This window comes from Somniosus microcephalus, chromosome 4, assembly GCF_052327205.1.
Source record: "Somniosus microcephalus isolate GS21.2 chromosome 4, FLI_Smic_1.0, whole genome shotgun sequence".
Taxonomy (NCBI): Eukaryota; Metazoa; Chordata; class Chondrichthyes; order Squaliformes; family Somniosidae; genus Somniosus; species Somniosus microcephalus.
The window spans coordinates 321,059,917-321,082,898 of record NC_140990.1 but is presented as its reverse complement, the minus strand read 5'-3'; the positions used below and the strand labels follow the sequence as shown (position 1 = coordinate 321,082,898).

The 22,982-nt window shown below is 49.1% G+C and overlaps 1 protein-coding gene across 1 annotated transcript in view; it reads left to right on the top strand.

Annotated features, from left to right (window-relative positions):
- The first annotated feature begins 120 nt into the window (after positions 1-120).
- tsn (translin) overlaps positions 121-22,982 on the top strand; it is a 31,957-nt gene continuing 9,095 nt past the window's right edge. The window contains exons 1-5 of the mRNA XM_085986823.1: positions 121-333; positions 9,220-9,313; positions 13,454-13,550; positions 17,653-17,768; positions 20,654-20,733. Coding sequence (XP_085842949.1) covers positions 268-333; positions 9,220-9,313; positions 13,454-13,550; positions 17,653-17,768; positions 20,654-20,733 — 453 coding nt within the window. The 5' untranslated portion in view covers positions 121-267. The remainder of the gene's footprint in view (positions 334-9,219; positions 9,314-13,453; positions 13,551-17,652; positions 17,769-20,653; positions 20,734-22,982) is intronic.

Sequence of the window (22,982 nt, the reverse complement as noted above, 5' to 3'; positions counted from 1 at the left end):
AATAAAAAAGCCCTCGCGTTATAAAAAAAAACACTCTCTTTCTGTAGGGGAGAATTGAAAAAAAAATTAAAGATGTGTGCAGGTTTTAAAATGAAATCAGGCGGTGCTGTAGATGTTATTGTGCGCGACACGCGGTGGGGAAGCCCCCCGCTCCTTGCTCCTGCCGCTAAGGAGAAGCTGCTCATTGTTGGCGGGTTTGTCTGGTCTGGTCTGTTTTGTTCTGTTTCTCTGTGTGTGTAAGGGAGGGGACGGAGAGCGGCTCCCGTTATGTCGGTGACGGATTTGTTCAGCCTGATCCAGGGCTCCCTGGCCGCGGACCAGGATGTCCGAGAGGTGGGTTTCCATAGCAACCGGGGCGGGAGGGCGGGAGAGAGTGAGTGTGGAGGGAAGCCCATCCCCATAGAAACATAGAAGATAGGAGCAGGAGTAGGCCATTCGGCCCTTCGAGCCTGTTCCGCCATTCAATGAGATCATGGCTGATCATCCAAATTCAGTACCCTGTCCCTGCCTTCTCGCCATATCCCTTGATCCCTTTAGCCTTAAGAAATATATCCAACTCCTTCTTGAATATATTTCTTCTTCTCTTAGGCAGTCCCTCAGAACCGAGGATGACTTGCTTCCACACTAAAAGTGAGTTCTCGGGTGACTGATCTAGTCCAATGCGGGACCTACAGTTTCTGTCACAGGTGGGGCAGACGGTGTTTGAAGGGGTGGGTGGGGTGCTTGGGTTGACGTGCGCTCCTTGCGCTGCCTGCACTTCGCTTCCGCTTGCTCCCGGCGAAGAGACACGAGGTGTTCTCCTCCACTTTGTGCGGTCTTGGGCCAGGGATTCCCAGGTGTCGGTGGGGATGTTACACTTTTTCAAGGAGGCTTTGAGGGTGTCCTTGAAACGTTTCCTCTGCCCACCTGGGGCTCTCTTGCCGTGCCGGAGCTCCAAGTACAGCGCTTGTTTTGGGAGTCTCGTATCGGGCATGCGGACAATGTGACCCGTCCATCGGAGCTGATTGAGCATGGTCAGACCTTCGATGCTGGGGATGTTGGTCTGGGCAAGAACACTGACGTTGGTGCGCCTATCCTGCCAATGGATTTGCAGGATATATATTTAATGACTTGGCCTCAACTGTCTTCTGTGGTAGAGAATTCCACAGGTTCACCACTCTCTGGGTGAAGAAATTCCTCCTCATCTCTGTCCTAAATGGCTTACCCCTTATCCTTAGACTGTGACCCTGGTTCTGGACTCCCCACCATCGGGAACATCCTTCCTGCATCTAGTCTGTCTAGTCCTGTCAGTATTTTATAAGTTTCAATGAGACCCCCTCTCATTCTTCTAAACTCCAGCGAGTACCCAATCTCTCCTCATACGTCATTCCTGCCATCCCAGGTATCAGCCTGGTGAATCTTCGCTGCACTCTCTCCATGGCAAAAACATCCTTCCTCAGATAAGGCGACCAAAACTGCACACAATACTCAAGGTGTGGTCTCACCAAGGCCCTGTACAACTGCAGCAAGACATCCTTGCTCCTGTACTCGAACCCTCTCGCTACGAAGGCCAACATACCATTTGCCTTCTTAACCGCCTGCTGCACCTGCATGCTTACCTTCAGCGACTGGTGCACAAGGACACCCAGGTCTTGTTGCACTTCCCCTTCTCCCAATCTATTGCCGTTCAGATAATAATCTGCCTTCCTGTTTTTGCCACCAAGGTGGATAACCTCGCATTTATCCACATTATACTGCATCTGCCATGCTTCTGCCCAATCACCCAACCTGTCCAAATCATACTGAAGTTTCTCGGCATCCTCACAACACACACACCCACCCAGCTTTGTGTTGTCTGCAAACTTGGAGATATTACATCTAGTTCCCTCGTCTAGATCATTTATATATATTGTGAATAGCTGGGGTCCTAGGACCGATCCCTGCGGTACCCCACTAGTCACTGCCGGCCACTCGGAAAAAGACCCGTTTATTCCAACTCATTGGACGGCCTGACAGCCAATCACCTGCGGCCCGCTGCCAGAGCCAATCCAATTGCCAGGAGTTCCCCCACAACCCCAGGGCACCCAATTTGCTCGTAGCAAGCTCCCACTGACCGACTGACCCCACTGAAATGGCGCCTCAGTCCCCCCCAGTCAACCAGGGATGGCGGCCCGGGACATCTCGCCGGCCGGCTCTGCCGAGAGCAGCGGCCAACCCGGGATCTCTCGACCGCCACCCGAGAGAGGGAGGGCTGGCGGACTACTGCACCGGCAGTAGCGCAGCGCTCCCTCAGCACCACACTGGGAGTGTGGGCCTCCGCTCTCTGGAGTTTAGAAGAATGAGAGCTGATCTCATTGAAACGTACAAGGTGCTGAGGGGAATTGGCAGGGTGAGAAATAGCAGCAGGGGTCAGCCATTTGGCCCCTCAAGCTTGCTCCACCGCCATTCAATAAGGTCATGGCTGATCATCAACCTCAACTCCACTTTTCCGCCCGATCCCCATAGCCCTTTGATTCCCCTAGAGTCCAAAATCAATCTAAGCCTTGAATATACTCAACGACTGAGCCTCCACAGCTCTCTGGGGTAGAGAATTCCAAAGATTCACAACCCTCTGAGTGAAGAAATTCCTTCTCATCTCAGTCTTAAATGGCTGACCCCTTATTCTGAGACTATGCCCCCTAGTTCTAGACTCTCCAGCCAGGGGAAACAGCCTCTCAGCATCTACCCTGTCAATCCCCCTCAGAATCTTATATGTTTCAATGAAATCTCCTCTCATTCTTCTAAACTCCACAGAGTATAGGCCCAACCTACACAATCTCTCCTCATAGGACAGCCCTCTCAACCCAGGAATCAATCTAGTGAACCTTTGTTGCAGCAGGGAAGATGCTGAGAGGTTGTTCCCCCTGGCTGGAGTGTCTAGAACTAGGGGGCAGAGTCTCAGGATAAGGGGCCGGCCATTTAGGACTGAGATGAGGAGGAATGTCTTCACTCAGAGGGTTGTGAACCTTTGGAATTCTCTGCCCCAGAGGGCTGTGGTTGCTGAATCGTTGAGTATATTCAAGGCTGAGATCGATAGATTTTTGGACTCCAGGTGAATCAAGGGATATCGAGATCGGGTGGGAAAGTGGAGTTGAGGTTAAAGATCTTATTGAATGGCGGAGCAGGCTCGAGGGGCCGTTTGGTCTACTCCTGTTCCTAATTCTTACCATTCTTATGGAGTGTCAGCCTAGATTTTGCTCAAGTCTGGAGTGGGGTTTGAACCCACGGTCTTCTGACTCCTGAGGGGTGCTACCCACTGAGCCACCTCAACGTAGTAGGGATGTTGAGTTTCCATAGAGAGTGAAGAGGGGGGAGGGAGGCAGAAATCACCTTAACTAAACAGTTTGGCCTAGAAATTCAGTTGGTAGCGCCGGCGCTGAGCGCCTAAAGAGACCTAGAATTGGGGCGATACCCTATGTTGGGGCGGATGCTATGAAGATAGCGACAACTCAGATATTGACTATACATTTAGCGCCTGCGCTAAATGTTTGCGCGCGCCCGCGAGCGCAAGCAGATCATGACGTCATTTCAGTGTGCAACGCCTTTTAGGAGCGCCTGAGTGCATATTGGGTGGCGCCCGGAGCCTTAACGCCCAGCGCTATTAGTGACAGTTCGAGGGAGGGCTAACAGGCCCTTCTCGGAGTAGGGGGGTGCTATTTAAAGGGGACAGCTCCAGTGCAGAATCTTCAGCCACTTGGCCTGCTCATTGCGATCGTTGCTGGAGAGAGCTGGCGAGCTAATGTGGAGCGGAGTTCTGGGAATTTAGCTTTACAGTACTTGGGACCTTCAAACCTGTCCGAAGCACTTGCAGCACTACACCTAAAAGCCTTTTGACCAACTAGCATCGGAATGGGAGCTTCTTTGGAGGGCGACGGCCTCATCGCCCAACACTGAAGGGGCAGAGAGACGGCGGGAGAGAGGGCCAGGATTGGCCAGAAGGAGGAGGGGCAATGGAGGTCGGCCAATCCGACGGGAAGCTGCGAGGGTCTTTAGGCAGCAGGTGACAAGCCTTGACATGTCGGAGGAGCAGTGTTTGCGAAGGCTCCGAATCTGGAGGGACATTGTTACTGATCTGTGCCACCTGCTTGGTCAGGATCTGCAGCCGCGTGAACGCTGCAGAACCTCTCTGTCCGTGATCGCTAAACTGACTGATGGCCTCAATTTTTATGCCAACGGATCCTTTCAGTCAGCCATTGGGGACATTGCGACTGTCGCTCAGGTTGCAGTCCACTGTTGCATCCAGCAAGTTACAGATGCCCTTTATAGGCGAAGGCGTCAATTCATGACCTTCCCTCGGACCCTGCACAAGCAGGCGGAGCGCGCGCAGGGTGTCGCTTCTATTGCGGACTTCCCCATGGTGCAGGGGGCGAGTGATAGCACACATGTGGCTTTGAGGGCGCCATGCCATCACCCTTAGGACTTCCGCAACCACAAGAGGTTCCACTCCCTCAACATGCAGCTGGTCTATGACCACCGCCAAATCATCATGGCAGTCACCGCGCATTTCCCAGGGTGCAGCCACGATGCCTTTATCCTGCGGTTGACCTCAGTTTGTAACCTTTTTGAGGGGCTGCCTCGAAGACGAGGCTGGCTTACTGGGGACAAGGGCTATCCTCTCTGGCCATGGCTGATGACAGCACTCCGTGTGGCCGACACCCCAGCAGAAGAGCTGATCAGCAGCGGCCATCAGGCGAGCAGGCACAGTAAACACCACACTATTGGTGTTGTCAAAAAGCGTTTCCGATGTCTGGAACGTTCGGGGGGATCCCTGCAGTACTCGCCGCAGCAAGTGGGACACATCGTCGTCGTCTGCTGCATGCTCCACAACTTGGCGAATCGACGCACCCAGCCAATTCCAGCTGTCCCTCAACGACCAGCGGAGGAGGAGGAGTATGAGGAGGAGGAGGAGGAAGAGCAGGCGGAGGAGGAGGAAGAGCAGGTGGAGGAGGAGCAGGCGGAGGAGGAGGAGGCGGAGGAGGAGGAGGAAGAGCAGGAGGAGGAGGAAGAGCAGGCGGAGGAGGAGGCGGAGCAGGAGGAGGAGGAGGAAGAGCAGGCGGCGGAGGAGGAGGAGCAGGCGGAGGAGGAGGAGGAGGAGGAAGAGCAGGTGGAGGAGGAGGCGGAGGAGGAGGAGGAAGAGCAGGCGGAGGAGGAGGAGGAGGAAGATGGAAGGGCTGCTGAAAGTGGAAGGGCCATACATCAGAGGCTCATCTGGACTCGTGCCGAGACCCCTGTGGCGGAATGATGAGAGTCTTAACTCATGCGCACTTTGGATGTTTGACGGCCTCTGAATGCCAGCATCACTGAAACTAGTCACATGCACCATGCCACATTGAAACTTCTGTTTATTGGCACAAAAGTCTTTCATTACAGCTAAACAACGTAACGTCAACAGAAACCATAACTTTCAAAATAACTGTGAACTCTTCGGCAAAGCCGCAAAACTCAACAAACCTTCGGCAAATATAACAACAGGTGAGGGTGTCCTTGAATTTGGACAAACAAACGTCTCAGCACCTCCCTCTACAACTGGCCCCTTGAGGGAGAACGACTTCTCTTTCGCGCCCGGCCCCTTCCCTCCCTGCTGCTCCTACGTAATTGGACCCCAGTGGCGGCCTCAAGGCTGGGGACGCCTGCTGACTGTCTGGAAGCGCAGAAGGCCCTGAGGGACGGCCTGGCCGACCTCTGGGCTTGGAGGGTGCGGACGCAGGATGCTTGATGTGACCATCGCTGGAAGCAGTGTGGCCTGCAGGTGGTGGCAGCTGCAATGCAGGCGTCCCAGCGCTGGCATGTGCAATGGTCTCCTGCCGAGAGAGGACACCTGCACCATGGTCAGACGACACACTGGCTATCTGAGGGGGCGGCTCGGCTCATCCGCCACAATCGCATGCTCCACTGATTCTTGGCCTTGTATGGGACTGGAAGGGCCCGGGGTGATCGTGACTGATGCAGAGAGGGTGGCTACAGTGAGAGATCGCGTTGCATCAATCTGGGTGTGGAGGAGCCCAGCAAGTGACTGCGTGGCAACAGTGAGGACCTGTGTGCCAGGTGCCAGTGCTTCGGAGAAGGCCTGGACAGTTCTTCCCATTGCTTCGGACAAGGCAGGTGCCGACCGCTCCACTGCCTCGGACAAGCCCTGGACAGACCTTTCCAGGGATTGTCCGAAGCCCTGAACGGTCCTTTCCATAGCCGACTCAAAGCCGTGGACAGCCCTCTCCATTGTTGGGCCGAAGCCCTGGATAGTCCTGTCCATTGTTGCCCTGGATAGACCTGTCCATTGTTACCCCGAAGACCTGGAGAGTCCTGTCCATTGTTGCCCCAAAGCCCTGGAGAGTCCTCTCCATTGTTGCCCCGAAGTCCAACATACTCTTAGCCAATGAATCTATTGACTCAGGCATCTTCTCGACTGCAGCCATCAGCTCCGTGTGTCTGATCCGGGCCTGTTTGCTCATCTCAGCCAGGCGACGCACCTCATCTGCACTCTGTGCAGCAGTCATCACTACCTGCCTTGCCCTCCGGGGAGACGGTGGCCGAACTTGCCTATCCTCCGTGCGTTGCTGCATGCCGCTTGGTCCGGCAACTGGTTCATCCTCAGAGCACCCCCCCCTCCCCTCCAGGGGACTACTATCCCCAGTCTGTAGATGTGTCCGCTCCCCGGATTCTGCAACGGCTGGTCCGGATTTCTCCTGGTACTCGCCTCCGGTGGCACTGGCACTGGCAGCTTCAGTGCGTTGAGCCTGAGTTGGTGCTGCTTCATCTGAAAGTGGGAGGTGGAAGAGTGGCTTTAGCAAAAGGACAGGTTTGCTGAAAGGCATGCCAGATTGCAGCAAGGCTCTGACATGGCTGCACACTGAGGATGCATGCTGGCGGGGGGACCAAGTGGAAGGCAACAGGTGAAAAAGGTGAGAGTCTTACCCTCGCTGTCGGAAATGGGGTCGGCAGATGCAGTGGTCACAGGACCAGACAGACGTCCTCCAAGTATCTGGTGCACTCTCTCCTCCAGATCCGTGAGAGTGACCACTTGTGGAGGTCCGCCACCGGTTCGACGCTGCTCCTTTCGGATCATCGCCAGCTTGGACTGCAGGGGAAAGAAGGGGAAGTTCTGTAACATGATGCCTTGAGACATCATCGCATGCCCCCTATGGTGCAAGAGCCCTTACATGAGGCCTTGAGAGATCACCGCATGCCCCCCATGGTGCAAGAGCCCTTACATGAGGCCTTGAGAGATCACCGCATGCACCCCATGGTGCAAGAGCCCTTACATGAGGCCTTGAGAGATCATCGCATGGCCCCCATGGTGAAAGAGCCCTTACATGAGGCCTTGAGACATCTGTCCATGTGTGTGCCCAGAAAGGGCCATGGGTGCATGCTGACAGATGGCCATTGGGGCATCATTGCAACAGGGTGCCCGAAGCCCGCTGCAGATGGAGGGAATCAGAAGTTTGCTAAACCATCACTCACCCTAACGATCCGTGTGAGGTCGTTGAATTTCTTCCTGCACTGAACAGGGGTCCTGGTCGCCATGCTGCTGGAGTTGACCCTCACAGCAACCTCCCTCCAAGATCGTCGATAAGCCTTCTGATTCGGCCTCTTGCCATTATCCGGATACAGGACATCTCGACGGCGCTCAACTGCAGTCACCAAGTGGTCCAGAGCCTCAGTGCTGAAGCGCTCTGCTCTCTGTCTAACCTTCTCCATGCTGAACAAGTTTGTAACGCCAGACAAGGGCGAGCGTCGATTCTAAGGCCTACAGGGCGTTGGGTGTTGAAGCTCAGGCTGACTGACCCACCCCTTTAAGAGCCGGCCGGCGCCTGGAAGTCTCGTGGTTTCCCGTAATTGAGATCACCTGCGCTGCGCCCGTCCACGTCGATATTGAGTAGCGCCTGAGCTTTTGCGCCATAGGAGCACCGTGCAACGGCTGAATTAGCGCCTCAATCCCCTTTGGGGGCGATGCAACCCAATATCTCGCCAGGCAGCGATAACTTTCGTCTGGCTATAAATTAGCGCTCCGCCAGTTCTAACGCCTCAAGCGGGGCTATACCCAATTTCTAGGCCTTTGACTTTTCCCTGGTCAGGTATGGCCAGGCTCCACCGAGCTGCTCCCAACTCCTTGAAAATCTACGTTAATTTTGCTTGCATACTTGCCAAGTGTCTATTGACAGCTTATTCTTTTTCAGCTACAGTCTAAGCCAATGAGGCCACGATTGGAATATTGGCCCGGATTTTGTGGTGGTAATGACGGCGAAACTGTCAGCATTTGCCGTCATTACCCCTCTGAAACCAACCGTAACTTCAGGATTGAGCACATGCACAGACAAACGTGGAAGTCCTGAAGTTGCGTTCATTCGTTCACTGCTCTGCCATAGGCTGCGCTACAGAATTCTCTGTAGCCGGCAATCCCTTGAACTGACGAAAACGTCCCTGGTTCTGCTCTAATAACGCTGTTAATCGCCCCATATAAATGTTAAGCCTTGTTCAATGAGGTGTAACTGGGTTTTTAACGGCGTTCTGAGTGATGACTACTGCTGAACAACCGTTCTGGCCTTGAAAAACTAATTTTATATTTGTGGAATGTCTCAATTAGGATTTAAAATTACTGGATTTTTTAATGTTTTTTTAAAAAAGTTTGTTTATGACATTTCAGCTTCTATTTTATCCTCGTGTGTATGTCCCAATCTTTATTTCGCTCTCCGTAAAAAAAAAAAAAAAAATTAATTAATAAGTGAATGATAAACGCTGCTTTTTATTTCCTGGTTTGCTGTTTGTGACAATTCTTCAATGTGATAGGCTGCTTAGCCAGCTTGATGACATCCTTGATCCGGGACACTGGAGATCAGCGCTACAATCAAACTAACGGCGAGAAAGCTAAAGTTTTTGCCACAGTGATCGTAAGATTTTTGTGGACAACCTTCTTCGAGGTCAGCGGCGAGCGCCATCGCTTCGCCGCTGGCCGCAGAATTCCAGGCCATTGTGTGTATTGTGGGGCATCCAGAGACCTCCAGACAAAACGACAAGGATGATCCCAGGATTTCGGAAAGAGCATCCATTGATAATACCGCCTTGCTGTGTCCTCAGGACATTTCAGTGTCATTTTTATGACCCACCCACAAATGGTTGCTGATTAAATGGCGGATTCTGAGGTCTCTCTTTCTTTTGCTCGCTGTGCTGCTGTATTCACCCATTCATTTCTGTTGATATTTATAGGAAATAAGAAAAGTTGTTCAAGCCCTCGAGCAGACGGCTCGCGAGATTCTAACCCTGCTGCAGACTGTCCACCAGACGTCTGGCTTTAAAGACAGTAAGTATGTGAGAGAAAGAAATCAGTAATCATAGAATCATAGAAATTTAGGGCACAGAAAGAGGCCCATGGTGTCCAATGTAGTAGATTATTCTGGCTGTTTGATTTTTTTTTTAATGTTGTTTTCTCATTCATGTTTTGTCTTTTTGTATGTGTGTCTTTTTCTGTCTGCCTCTCCTATTTTCTTCCCTGTATCTGCTACTTATCCTCTTTGAAACAAAAGAAAATCATTGGGTAGGGGAATGGGACTAAGTGCATGGCTCTTTCAGTGAGTCCACACAGGTGTGATGTGCCCGATGGCCTTACTGGTTCTATTCCATGACTCCTACTGCCCGACAGAGACCGAGTCGCAGGCCTTTTGCCAATGTTTCCTACAGCTGCCCACTGAGGCATCGCGAAAGTGGCCCTGGATGACTTTCCCTCTCCCCCTCAGTGGAGAACCACCAGCCTCCACTTGTTTCCTCCTCGGAATGGTGAGGTTGAAATCAGGCACCCATTATGAGTGAATGGTGGACTGCACCAAGCACTCCTTGGTGTTGCAAAGTCTTGAAGACAGGAAGCTTTATAAACTCCAGAATCACTTGGTATCACATCCAATCGTGGACTTTTTGGTTTAGTGTTAAATATAAAAAAAGAAAGAAGGACTTGCATTTATCTAGTGCCTTTCACGACGTCCCAACAGGTTCTACAGCCAATGAAGTACTTTTGAAGTGTAGTCACAGTTGTAATAGAAACATAGAAGATAGGAGCAGGAGTAGGCCATTCGGCCCCTTGAGCCTGCTCCGCCATTCAATGAGATCATGGCTGATCATCCAAATTCAGTACCCTGTCCATGCTTTCTCCCCATATTCCTTGATCCCTTTAGCCTTAAGAAATATATCTAACTCCTTCTTGAATATATTTAATGAATTGGCCTCCACTGCCTTCTGTGGTAGAGAATTCCACAGGTTCACCACTCTCTGGGTGAAGAAATTCCTCCTCATCTCAGTCCTAAATGGCTTACCCCTTATCTTTAGACTGTGACCCCTGGTTCTGGACTCCCCCGCCATCGGGAACACCCTTCCGGCATCTAGTCTGTCTGGTCCTGTTAGAATTTTATAAGTTTCAATGAGATCCCCTCTCATTCTTCTAAACTCCAGCGAGTATAAGCCCAATCGACCCAATCTCTCCTCATACGTCATTCCTGCCATCCCAGGTATCAGCCTGGTGAATCTTCGCTGCACTCCCTCCATGGCAAGAACATCCTTCCTCAGATAAGGCGATTTTGTCACCTTTTCCTAACATCGCCTCCTCTGGCGCGGTGTCTTTGTTTTACTTTCCCCTACGCCTCTGTGAAGCGCCTTGGGGCTCATTTCCAATTTAAAACCACTATCTAAATTCATGTAATTGCTGTTTGTTGGATCTCTGCGTTCATGACTAGTTCGGCTGTACGACGCAAACTGACCTGTGATTCGGTGCTATCACCCTCTCCTTTTCTTGCTCTCCAGAAAAAGTAGCAAAAAAAATATTGCTGCGGGGGGGGCAGGATGATCCCAGCTTCAATACCGGAAGTGATAGAACCAGATATTAAAAGAATTTCGCTCCAATAGTTTTCATTCTCCTCCTGTGGGGAAGTCCGTGGCCCCCAATTGGCAACACCCCGCAGTGGAGTCATTGAGATAAGAAGCTCGTTGCAATGGGAAACTGCAGGCACAGAACTACGTCCATTCACTCTGTCGTGCCGTGTGTTGTTACTTTCTTGAAAGCAGCCCTTTCAAGATTGCGGCCCTCGACCAGAGATCAGTGAGCAACACCGAGAGTGGTGAGAATGTGGAACTGGCTACCTCAGGGAGTGGTTGAGGTGAATGGTATAGATGCATTTAAGGTGGAGGCTGGATAAACACACGAGGGAGAAGGGAATAGAGGGTTGTGCTAATAGAGTTAGATGAGGAAGGATAGGAGGAGGCTCGAGTGGAGCATCAACACCGGTGCAGTGGGGAAAGAGTTAAACTGACATCGCTGGCAGTTTCCCTGAATAGTGTAAGGACAGGGACTGACATCAAAGACCACATTCATAAAGATGCGGTCAAAGATAGCTGACCTTTGGAGAGATATAAAACAATTAAATGGAGACAGGATGTCCAGCATTTCAACTGCCCGTAAGAACTTTATTACCTAGGTTATATTCCAAGATATCTTTTAATTAGCATTCAGCAGTTTGAGTGATTGATTGAGGAGGCAGCTTATACATGTTTACATTAAGATTGGTAACCAATCTGTGAAGGTGCATGCAGGCCAAGATCCAATCAGGTGGCAGGAATGAATTTAACATGAGGTGGCCATGCTTATTGTAATGTATAAAAAGGTCGTGTTTGCTCTAACAATTTGGAAAGGCCTGGCTAAGACAGAGCAGACTGTTTCCCCACCGGTGCAATAAAGACAACTTGACTATCGATCTAAACCCTTGTGTCGAGTGTTGGTTTAAAATACTCCACAACACCAGCACGGGCTGGTTGGGCCGAATGGCCTGTTTCTGTGCCGTAAATTCTATGTAAAAAGAACAGCGCCCCTTTCACAACCTCAGGACGCCCCAAAGTGCTTTTACAGCCAATGAAGTACTCTTAGTCACTGTTGTAATGTAGGAAACGCGGCAGCCAATTTGCGCACAGCAAGCTCCCACAAACAGCAATGTGATAATGACCAGGTAATCTGCTTTAGTGATGTTGGTTGAGGGATAAATATTGGCCAGGACACTGGGGAGAACTCCCCCCTGCTCTTCCTTGCAAGGTATGGCTTGATGGTGATGAACGTTCATAGAATCATAGAAAGTTACAGCACGGAAGGAGGCCATTTCGGCCCATCGTGTCCGCGCCGGCCAACAAAGAGCTATCCAGCCTAATCCCACTTCCCAGCTCTTGGTCCGTAGCCCTGCAGGTTAGAGCATCCCAAGTACACATCCAAGTACTTTTTAAATGTGGTTAGGGTTCCTGCCTCTACCACCCTTTCAGGCAGTGAGTTCCAGACCCCCAGAACCCTCTGGGTGAAGAAATTTCCCCTCAAATCCCCTCTAAACCTTCCACCAATTACTTTAAATCTGTGCCCCCTGGTTTTTGACCCCTCTGCTAAGGGAAATAGGTCCTTTCTATCCACTTTATCTAAGCCCCTCATCATTTTATACACCTCAATAAGGTCTCCCCTCAGCCTCCTCTGTTCCAAGGAAAACAAACCCAGCCTATCCAGTCTTTCCTCATAGCTAAGATTCTCTACTCCCGGCAACGTCCTTGTAAATCTCCTCTGTACCCTCTCCAGTGCAATCACATCTTTCCTGTAATGTGGTGACCAGAACTGCACGCAGTACTCTAGCTGAGGCCTAACTAGTGTTTTATACAGTTGAAGCATAAACCCTCCTGCTCTTATATTCTATGCCACGGCTAATAAAGGCAAGCATTCTGTATGCCTTCTTAACCACCTTATCTACTTGGCCTGCTACATTCAGGGATCTGTGGACATGCACGCCAAGGTCCCTTTGTTCCTCTACACTACTCAGTGTCCAACCATTTAATGTGTATTCCCTTTCCTTGTTAGCCCTCCACAAAAGCATTACCTCACATTCTCCCGATTGAATTCCATTTGCCACTGTTCTGCCCACCTGACCAATGCCCACCTGACCAATTTATTGATATCTTCCTGCAGTCTACAGCTTCCTTCTTCAGTATCAACCACACAGCCAATTTTAGTATCATCTGCAAACTTCTCAATCATACCCCCTATATTCAAGTCAAGATCGTTGATATATATATACCACAAAAAGCAAGGGACCTAGTACTGAGCCCTGCGGAACCCCACTGGAAACAGCCTTCCAGTCACAAAAACACCCATCAACCATTACCCTCTGCTTCCTGTCTCCGAGCCAGTTTTGAATCCAACTTGACACTTTGCCCTGGATCCCATGGGCTTTTAACTTTGTGACCAGTCTACCATGTGGAACCTTATCAAAAGCCTTGCTAAAGTCCATATACACTACATCAAACGCACTACTCTCATCTACCCTCCTTGTTACCTCCTATATTTTATAGTTTTAACCTGATGAGACAGATGCCCTATTAATAACGATTTATATTCAATCCAAGTCATTGATTATTTTATTTTTGTATGTGTTAGTACCAAATAAGTGCCAGAAAGCACGGGAACATTTTGACGCCGTGAAGACACATCTAGCCGAACTGAAGACCAAGTTCCCTGCAGACCAGTATTACAGGTTGGTGATGAAAATAGAAATGCAAGTGCTGGAAATGGAAATAGAAACAGGAAAAGACTGGCAAGGACTAGTGCGGCCATCAGCATCTGTAAAGAAAAAATGTTTCGGGTCAAGACCTTTCATCAGGACTGAAACATTAGACTTGCATTGACGTTGTCTCTGAAGAAGGTCTCAGTGGATACCTAAAGTGGATTTGTTTGAAGTGCAGGGAACTGTTGTTATGTAGTCGCCCGTGTTCCCTCTAGGCTGCGCCGCTCTGCAGCTCCCGCGCAGCCAGCTTTTAAATGGAAAAAAGCGCACATGCGCGGTATTTTGAATGAGCCGCGCACCCAAAAAAAAATTAAAGGCAACATTCGCCCATCTTTCCATCTTCACGGATGCGGGCAGACTTGATTTTGTATTTCCAGCATTTTCTTTTTTTTACTACAGATTAGCAGCATGTATTTATGCCATTGGTTTTAACATTTCAACGGCTGTTGTGTTTTTAAAATTTATTCACGGGATGTGGGTGTCACTGGCAAGGCCAGCATTTATTGCCCATCCCTAATTACCCTTGAATACAACTGAGTGGCTTGCTAGGCCAATTCAGAGGGCAGTTAAGTGTCAACCACCTTGCTGTGGGTTTGCAGCCACATATAGGCCAGACCGGGTAAAGGCGGTAGATTTCCTTCCCTAAAGGACATTAGTGAACCAGATGGGTTTTTACGACAATCCAGTAGTTTCATGGTCACTATTACTGATCCTAGCTTTTTATTCCAGATTTATTTAAATTAATTGAATTTAAATTCCCCAGCTGCCGTAGTTTGAACTCGTGTCTCCGGATCATTAGTCCAGGCCTCTGGACTACTAGTACAGTAACATAATCACTATGTTACCGTTCCCTTTGCCACGTAGAGTGCAACCCGTGCACTCCCACCCTCGTCACCAGGATCTTGGGCGTCGATACTTAACTCCATTCAGAATAGCTTCTCCTTAAAGCAGTTCCTCATTTGTTCTCGCGATGTGGGCGTCACTGACAAGGCCGACATTTATTGCCCATCCCTCCTTGCCCTGTGAAGGTGGCGGTGGGCCTTCCCCGTGAACCGCTGTACGTGTTGTGCGTTGTAAGGCTGCAGTGCCCTGGGACGTGCTCCATTTAACTATGGGATAGACTGTAGATTTCGGAGCGCTGGCTGCAATGTGGAAAGAATAGCACAGTCGTGCGCCTTGTCTAATATGATTCCGTCATTCACTGTCAGCCGATTGTCTTCCCCGTTGCGACACCGACTAGGAATTGAACCAGGCGTTGTATGTCTCATTACGGGCAATGGGCCAACCAACTGCGCCATCGCTTGAGCTACAAATTACCATCGTTACTCAGATAGGTTTAACATAGAAACATAGAAGATAGGAGCAGGAGTAGGCCATTCAGCCCCTCGAGCCTGTTCCGCCATTTAATGAGATTATGGCTGATCATCCAAATTCAGTACCCTGTCCCTGCTTTCTCCTCATATCCCTTGATCCCTTTAGCCTTAAGAAATATATCTAACTCCTTCTTGAATATATTTAATAAGTTGGCCTCAACTGCCTTCTGTGGTAGAGAATTCCACAGGTTCACCCCTCTCTGGGTGAAGAAATTCCTCCTCATCTCTGTCCTAAATGGCTTACCCCTTATCCTTAGACTGTGACCCCTGATTCTGGACTCCCCTGCCATCGGGAACATCCTTCCTGCATCTAGTCTGTCTAGTCCTGTTAGAATTTTATAAGTTTCAATGAGATCCCCTCTCATTCTTCTAAACTCTAGCGAATATAAGCCTAATTGACCCAATCTCTCCTCATACGTCATTCCTGCCATCCCAGGTATCAGTCTGGTGAATCTTCGCTGCACTCCCTCCATGGCGAGAACATCCTTCCTCAGATAAGTACTTGATCATCTAGTACTCTATCTGCACTGTGGGGTTTCTGTGATTCTGTGAAGGTGACCAAAACTGCACACAATACTCAAGGTGTGGTCTCACCAAGGCCCTATACAAATGCAGCAAGACATCCTTGCACCTGTACTCGAATCCTCTCGCTATGAAGGCCAACATACCATTTGCCTTCTTAACCGCCTGCTGCACCTGCATGCTTACCTTCAGCGACTGGTGCACAAGGACATCCAGGTCTCGTTGCACTTCCCCTTTTCCCAATCTATTGCCATTCAGATAATAATCTGCCTTCCTGTTTTTGCCACCGAAGTGGATAACCTCGCATTTATCCACATTATACTGCATCTGCCCAATCGCCCAACCTGTCCAAGTCATACTGAAGTTTCTCTGCATCCTCCTCACCGCACACACGCCCACCCAGCTTTGTGTTGTCTGCAAACTTGGAGATATTACATCTAGTTCCCTCGTCTAGATCATTAATATATATTGTGAATAGCTGGGGTCCTAGCACCGATCCCTGCGGTACCCCACTAGTCACTGCCTGCCACTCAGAAAAAGACCCGTTTATTCCAACTCTTTGCTTCCTGTCTGCCAACCAGTTCTCTATCCGAGTCAGTACCTTACCCCCAATCCCATGTGCTTTAACTTTGCACGCCAATCTCTTATGCGGGACCTTATCGAAAGCCTTCTGAAAGTCCAAATACAACACATCTTTTAACTTTAGAGCAGCGTAGACTTAGAGGTGACCCGATAGAGGCTTATAAAATCCCGGCTGGATTGTGCGCCTATTGATAGGTTATTCGAGTTTGACAGATTCGGGAGGACCGGGTGATAAGAGTTTAAACTGTGTAAGAGTAGGAATGGACTGGACGTTAGGCAGGCCGCCTTTCCCAGAGAGCAGTGAGCCTCTGGAATACATTGCGGGCTGGTGTGGTGGGTGCTGACTCTGTGTAGCCTTCGAGAGGGAGCTGGACCGGTTCCTGACTGGGGTAGAGATCACATCATAGAGAAGGCGAGTGGTTTTACAGACAAAGCCTGGTCTCTGTGATCCCCTGCACTGGTTTCCATCGCCCGAAGGGGACGGGGAGGAATTTTCCAGTGGTTAGTCACAATGCCCCGTCATGGTGTGAGGCAGGCTTGATGGACCAGCTAGTCTTTTCCCGCCTGTCACTTTCGTATACGTTTGTAAATCTTTCTTTTTCTTTCGACCCTTTTTTACCGCTCCTCTTCCCAATCCCGGCTGACTTTCCTTCCCCAACCCCCAAGGCCAATTGTAACATTCCTATCAGCAACTCGGCATCAAGCCTGGGGTCTTCCTCGTCTGTACAACTCAGCTACTCACTAAAATAAACTTTGTGTGCTGTCCAAAGCTACTCCCAAAATGTGTCTTTTTTTTAAAGAAAGAAAGAATTACAAACCCCTAGAGAGCACAACAGCTTTTGATGCTGTCTGGGAAACTGGATCTGGTGTGAGGAATCACTGCATTAAAAAAAAAAAAAATTCACGGCGTTGGTAAGGCTGGCATTTAGTGCCCATCCCTAGTTACAACTTGATGAGGCCACTTCAGAGTGCAGCTAAGAGTCAGTCATGTTGGTGCGGGACTGGAGTCACCTATAGGCCAGACCAATGTTCCCTCTAACTCTTAGTTAAAGGGGCGCGGGGGCCATTTAAAATTCTGTGCACGCGCGTTTTTTTCAGTTCAAAGGCCGGCTCACCGGCTGCGCGGGACCTCCGTGGCACTGCGCGGCCGAGCAGCTTAAAGGGAACATTGGACCAGACCGGGGAAGGACGGTGACGTAAGAAAACTACTAGGCACTTGGTCTAAGCGTTAAACAAAGCTTTAATCAACTGTTTTACAACATGGAGGTCTAGTTGTGTCCTTCACTAGTTCCTGTTAAGAATGTCCTGCCCAAGCTGGGCCCATGCCCGAGTATTTATACTCTCCCTGGACAGCGCCTGATTCATGTCAGGCAGCAGGTTTCCTTCCCTAAAGGACTTTAGTGAACCAGTTGGATTTTTGATAATCCGACAGCTTCACGATACCAGCTTTTTATATATATATTTTTTTAAACTGAATTCAAATTCTCAAATTGCCGTGGTGAGATTGGAACTCGGGTTCTCTACCCTGCCGTGCATTGCGGGTGTCTCGACTGCCGACACGAACGCTTGCCTGACGCTGCATTTTTGTTCTCCAGGTTCAATGAGCACTGGAGGTTCGTGCTGCAACGCCTCGTCTTCCTGGCGGCGTTCGTGGTCTATCTGGAGTCGGAAACCCTGGTGACGCGGGAGGCTGTCGCAGGAATACTAGGAGGTGCGTCGCGCTGCTGTTGCCTTATGTCTGTTGCTGCTTTTTGTTAAGCTCCTGTAGCTGTGAGACAGCTCCCCTCCACAAAGCTCCTGACCCGCGCAGTGAAGACCTGGGTATAATAAAGGCTCGCCATTCCTCCTCTTGTGAAAGTACGCTGTGCCGCAGAGCTGTAGGGTGTGGGCTTTCCTTGTGCTGATTCCTGATCTGGTCATTGCCATAGCAGAAGGGAGGTTAAGCACGTTCCTGAAAGGAATGACTTCATCGCACGGGTTCCGCTTCCCCATTTTACCCAAGTCTAATGTACCGCTGTGCTTTATATTTAATTCACGGGATGTGGACGTCGCTGGCAATGCCAGCATTTATTGCCCATCCCTAATTGCCCTTTGATACAACTGAGTGGCTTGCTAGGCCATTTCAGAGGAGCAGTTAAGAGTCAACCACATTGCTGTGGGTCTGGAGTCACATATAGGCCAGACCGGGTAAGGACGGCAGATTTCCTTCCCTAAAGGACATTAGTGAACCAGATGGGTTTTTACAGCAATCCGGTAGTTTCATGGTCACCATTACTGATACTAACTTTTTATTCCAGATTTATTTAAATAACTGAGTTTAAATTATAACCTACAGTTGCATTGCAAGGTGGCCCAGGTAATTGGCCAGCCGAGTGCAGGAAGTACATGTTCTGTCCTTTTGAACTCTCCCGCTCCCCACTTCAATTACCTCACTTCACTGGATCGTGCTGGTGTACAGTTTTGTGGGCGTGGTCATCCTTTTGCTGCCTTGCTGAAATAGAACCAGGAGTAGGCCATTCAGCCCCTCGAGCCTGTTCCGTCATTCAGTGAGTTCGTGGCTGATCTGTATCTTAACCCCATCCGCCCGCCTTCGATCCATATCCTTTTATACCCTTGGCTGGCAAAAATCTATCGCTCTCAGATTTAAAATTATTAATTGAGCTAGCATCTACTGCGAGAGTGCCACACTTCTACCATCCTTTGTGTGAAGAAGTGTTTCCTAACTTCTCTCCTGAATGGCCTGGCTCTGATTTTAAGGTTATTTCCCCTTGTCCTAGACTCCCCCCACCGGCAGAAAAAGTTTCTCTCTGTCTACCCCTTTCAAAATCCTAAAATTCTCAATCAATCAAACCTTCTATAGTCCAGGGAATACAAGCCTAGTTTATGTAATCTCACCTCATTATCTAACCCTTGGAGCCCCGGTAACACTCTGGTGAATCTGCGCTGTGCTCCTTCCAAGGCCAATAAATCCTTTCTAAAGTGCGGTGCCCAGAACTGTACTCAGTGCTCCAGATGTGGTCTAACCAGGGCTTTGTACAGCTGTAGCAAAACTTCCTCCCCTTTATGTTCTAGCCCTCCAGATATAAAGGCCAACATTCCACTAGCTTTTTTGATTATTTTTTGGACCTGACCACTGCATTTTGGTGGCCGTTTGTCGCGAACGAACTCCGACAGCGAGTGTCGACGGGCTCTTTCCGTAATGGGGGGGGGGGGGGGTAATCACTGCTGCCTCCGATCCTGTCCTTGCCCGCACTCCCCTCGCAGCCAACAACCCTGAGCACTGAGGCGCAACCATGGCAACCCTGCAGCTGCCGATCAGATAACTCGGTAACAGACTGCGAGTGGACCCTGGACCCCTTCCTGGCTCTGCCCAATGTGCTTCCCAACTGATACGTCGAGGGGAGCGCAATGTATATTTTAAACTATAACTTTAATGGCAGATGAAAATTAACACAGAGAAGTGCAAAGTGATGCATTTTAGAAAGAGGAATGAGGAGAGGTAATATCAACAAAATGGTACCATTTTAAAGGGGGTGCAGGAACAAAGGGACCTGGGGGTTCGCATACACAAATCTTTTGAAGGTGGTGGGACAAGTTGCTAAAGCTGTTTTTTTTTTAAAAATACGAGATCCCGGGCTTTATAAATAGAGCAACAGAGTACAAAAGCAAGGTATTTATGCTAAAGCTTTATTAATCACTGGTTAGGCCTCAGCTGGAGTATTGTGCCCAAATCTGGGCACCACACTTTAGGAAGGATGTCAAGGCCTTGGAGAGGGTGCAGAGGGGATTTACTAGGGATGGGGGATTTCGGTTATGTGGAGAAGCTGGGATTGTTCTCCTTAAAGCAGCGACGGTTAAGAGGAGATTTACTATAGGTATTTTAAATCATGAGTTTTGATAGAGTAAATAAGGAGAAACTGTTTCCACTGGCAGAATGGTCAGTAACCAGAGGACACATATTTTAGATCATTGGCAAAAAAAAAAGGGGGAAATGAGGAGACATTTTTATGCAGCGAGTTGTTATGATCTGGAATGCACTGCCTGAAAGGGTGGTGGAGGCAGATTCAATAATATCTATCAAAAGGGAGTTGAAAATAAGAAATAGGAGCAGGAGTAGGCCATAGGGCTCTTCGAGCCTGCTCCGCCATTCAATTTGGCTGATCTTTGACCTCAACTCCACTTTCCCGTCCGATCCCCATATCCCTTGATTCTCTTAGTGCCCAAATATCCATCGATCTCTGTCTTGAATATACTCAACGACTGCGCATCCACAGCCCTCTGGGGTAGAGAATTCCAAAGATTCACAAATTTCTCCTCATCTCAGTCCTAAATGGCCGTCCCCTTATCCTAAGACTATGAATTGGATAAATACTTGAAGGGGAAAAATTTGGAGGGCTTACTGGGGGAAAGAGCAGGGGAGAGTGGGACTAATTGGATAGCCCTTTCAAAGAGCCAGCACAGGCACGACGGGCCGAATGGCCTCCCTCTGTGCTGTATGATTCTGTGAATTGTGCGTTATTTGCATGTACTGTTTAATTGACTGAAGGTACAATTGCCATGCCTAACTCTAACTGTTTTTGTGGGTGTGGGACGCAGTTGAAGTGCACCGAGACAGAGGCTTTCATCTCGATATCGAAGACTATCTTTCAGGACTACTGATCCTGGCTAATGAACTGGTAAGAGACAGTAATGATTGATGGGATGCCACTTAAAGGCGACAGAACCTGTAGAGTCAATCTCAGCGCTGCTCGTGAGGTCGAACATTTACGCAACTCACTGAGGGCCGGAGATATTGTTCTCCACAAACTTTCTACTTGCCAACCGTCTCAATCCCTCGATTAGACTACAGCTTGTAACTCACTCCTGGGTATTCTGTAGGTAAATCATCTTAACCCCTCAATCAGATTCCCATTCGTAACTCGCTCCCGGGCTGCGTTAATCTATAATTAAACCATCCAAATTGGATCACAACACAACAAGCTCATTGAGGTCACTCTTCATTTTGATTGCTAGAACTAACACCACTGGATATATACAGGAATCCCGCCCCAACCGCGGTTTTGCCATACACAGATTTCACGTATACACGGTTTCCTTTCTGCGACAACTTTTGCCAACCGCGGCAGTGAATTTTGCGTATACGCGGTTTTTAATTTAGGATTAAGGTAAATAACATGATTTTATTGCTTTTATATTCTTTTTTATTATTGTGTTATTTGAACATTTATACTGTATTTGCCAACCGCAGTTTTACTAACCACGGGGGTTTTCAGGGACGTATCCCCCGCAGTTGGGGAGGGATTACTGTATCAGTGGGCGGGAGAAGTCATTGAATCAGTTCATTTGACCGCAAACCACTTGCTTTCTGCTGCTAGTTGCATAGCATTACATAGATTACATAGAATAAACAGCACAAAAACAGGCCATTCGGCCCAACTAGTTTGTGCTGGTGTTTACACTCCTCCGCACGAGTCTCCTCCCATTCCATCGTCCTCATCTCAGTCTTTCAGCATATCTTTCTATTCCCTTTTCTCTCATGTACTCGTCTAGTTTCCTTTTGAAAGCATCTAAGCCATTTGTCTCAACCACTTCCTGTGGTAGCGAGTTCCACATTCTAACTGCTCTCTGAGCAAAGACATTGCTCCTTATTTCCCCATTGGATTTATTAGTAACTATCTTGTATTCTCTTGTATTCATGGCCCCTAGTTTTGGATTCTCCCACAAGTGGAAATATTCTCTCCACATCTACCCTGTCCAAACCATTCATAATTTTAAAGACCTCTATTAGGTCACCTCCAAGTCTTCTCTTTTCTAAAGAAAAAAAGCCCCAACCTGTTCAATCTCTCTCGATAGCTGCAATCTTTCCCGGCAGCTGTAATCTCTCAGTTCTGGAACCATCCTTGTAAATAATTTAGTCGGGAAATCCCCTTGTATGTCACTTTAATCGGAGAGGCAGCAAATACCCTCCGTGTTCCAGGACTAGGGAATGGGAGAACTTGGACAGGATCCCTGCTGCCGATTACTGTGCAGTGACTCACGCGGGAATTTGTAGGAATATCCGATCATTTTCTTGTGCTCTCTCAATCATCAATTACACACCATCTAATCAGTTGATTAGTGTGTTAAATGGATGTTAATCACTGGTACTTATTTGCAATGTTACGGTAATTATTTTGTTTTCACTTGCGCTCGATCCTATCCCTGCTCAGAAGTGCACATGCTGGGTTTCTCCCTGCCAGCACGGGTACGGTAGCATAGTGGTTATGTTACTGGACTGGTATTCCAGAGGCCTGGACGATGGGAGTTCAAATCCCACCACTGGCAGTTTGTGAATTTTAATTCAGTTAATTAAATAAATCTGGAATAAAAAGCTGGTGAAACTATCGGATTGTCGTAAAAACCCAACTGGTTCACTAATGTCCTTTAGGGAAGGAAACCTGTCCTATATGGGATTCCAGACCCACAGCAAGGTAGTTGATTCTCGACTGCCCCTCTGAAACAGCCTAGCAAGTTGTATCAAACCACTACAAAAAGAAATTCACCACACAGACTAGAACAAAACATAGAAAAATAGGAGCAGGAGTCGGCCACTCGGCCCTTCGAGCCTGCTCCGCCATTCAGTAAGATCATGGCTGATCCTCTATCTCAATACCATAGTCTCGCTCTCTCCCCATACCCCGCGGTTCACCACCACCTTGAGGGCAACAAGGGATGGACAATAAAATGCTGGCCTTGCCAGTGACACCGGGGGGCGGGGTGGGGGTGAGAACATTGAATGAGTGGCCAATAGGTGAGATTCCTTTTGATTGTTCAGACTTCCCAAGGAGAGTGTGTCCGGGCGGCACTTGAAGTTGATGGTCGAAGTGAGGAGTCGAGGATAGACTTAGGGAAGGGGGAAAGTCGGACAGAATTCCTGCTGCCATCC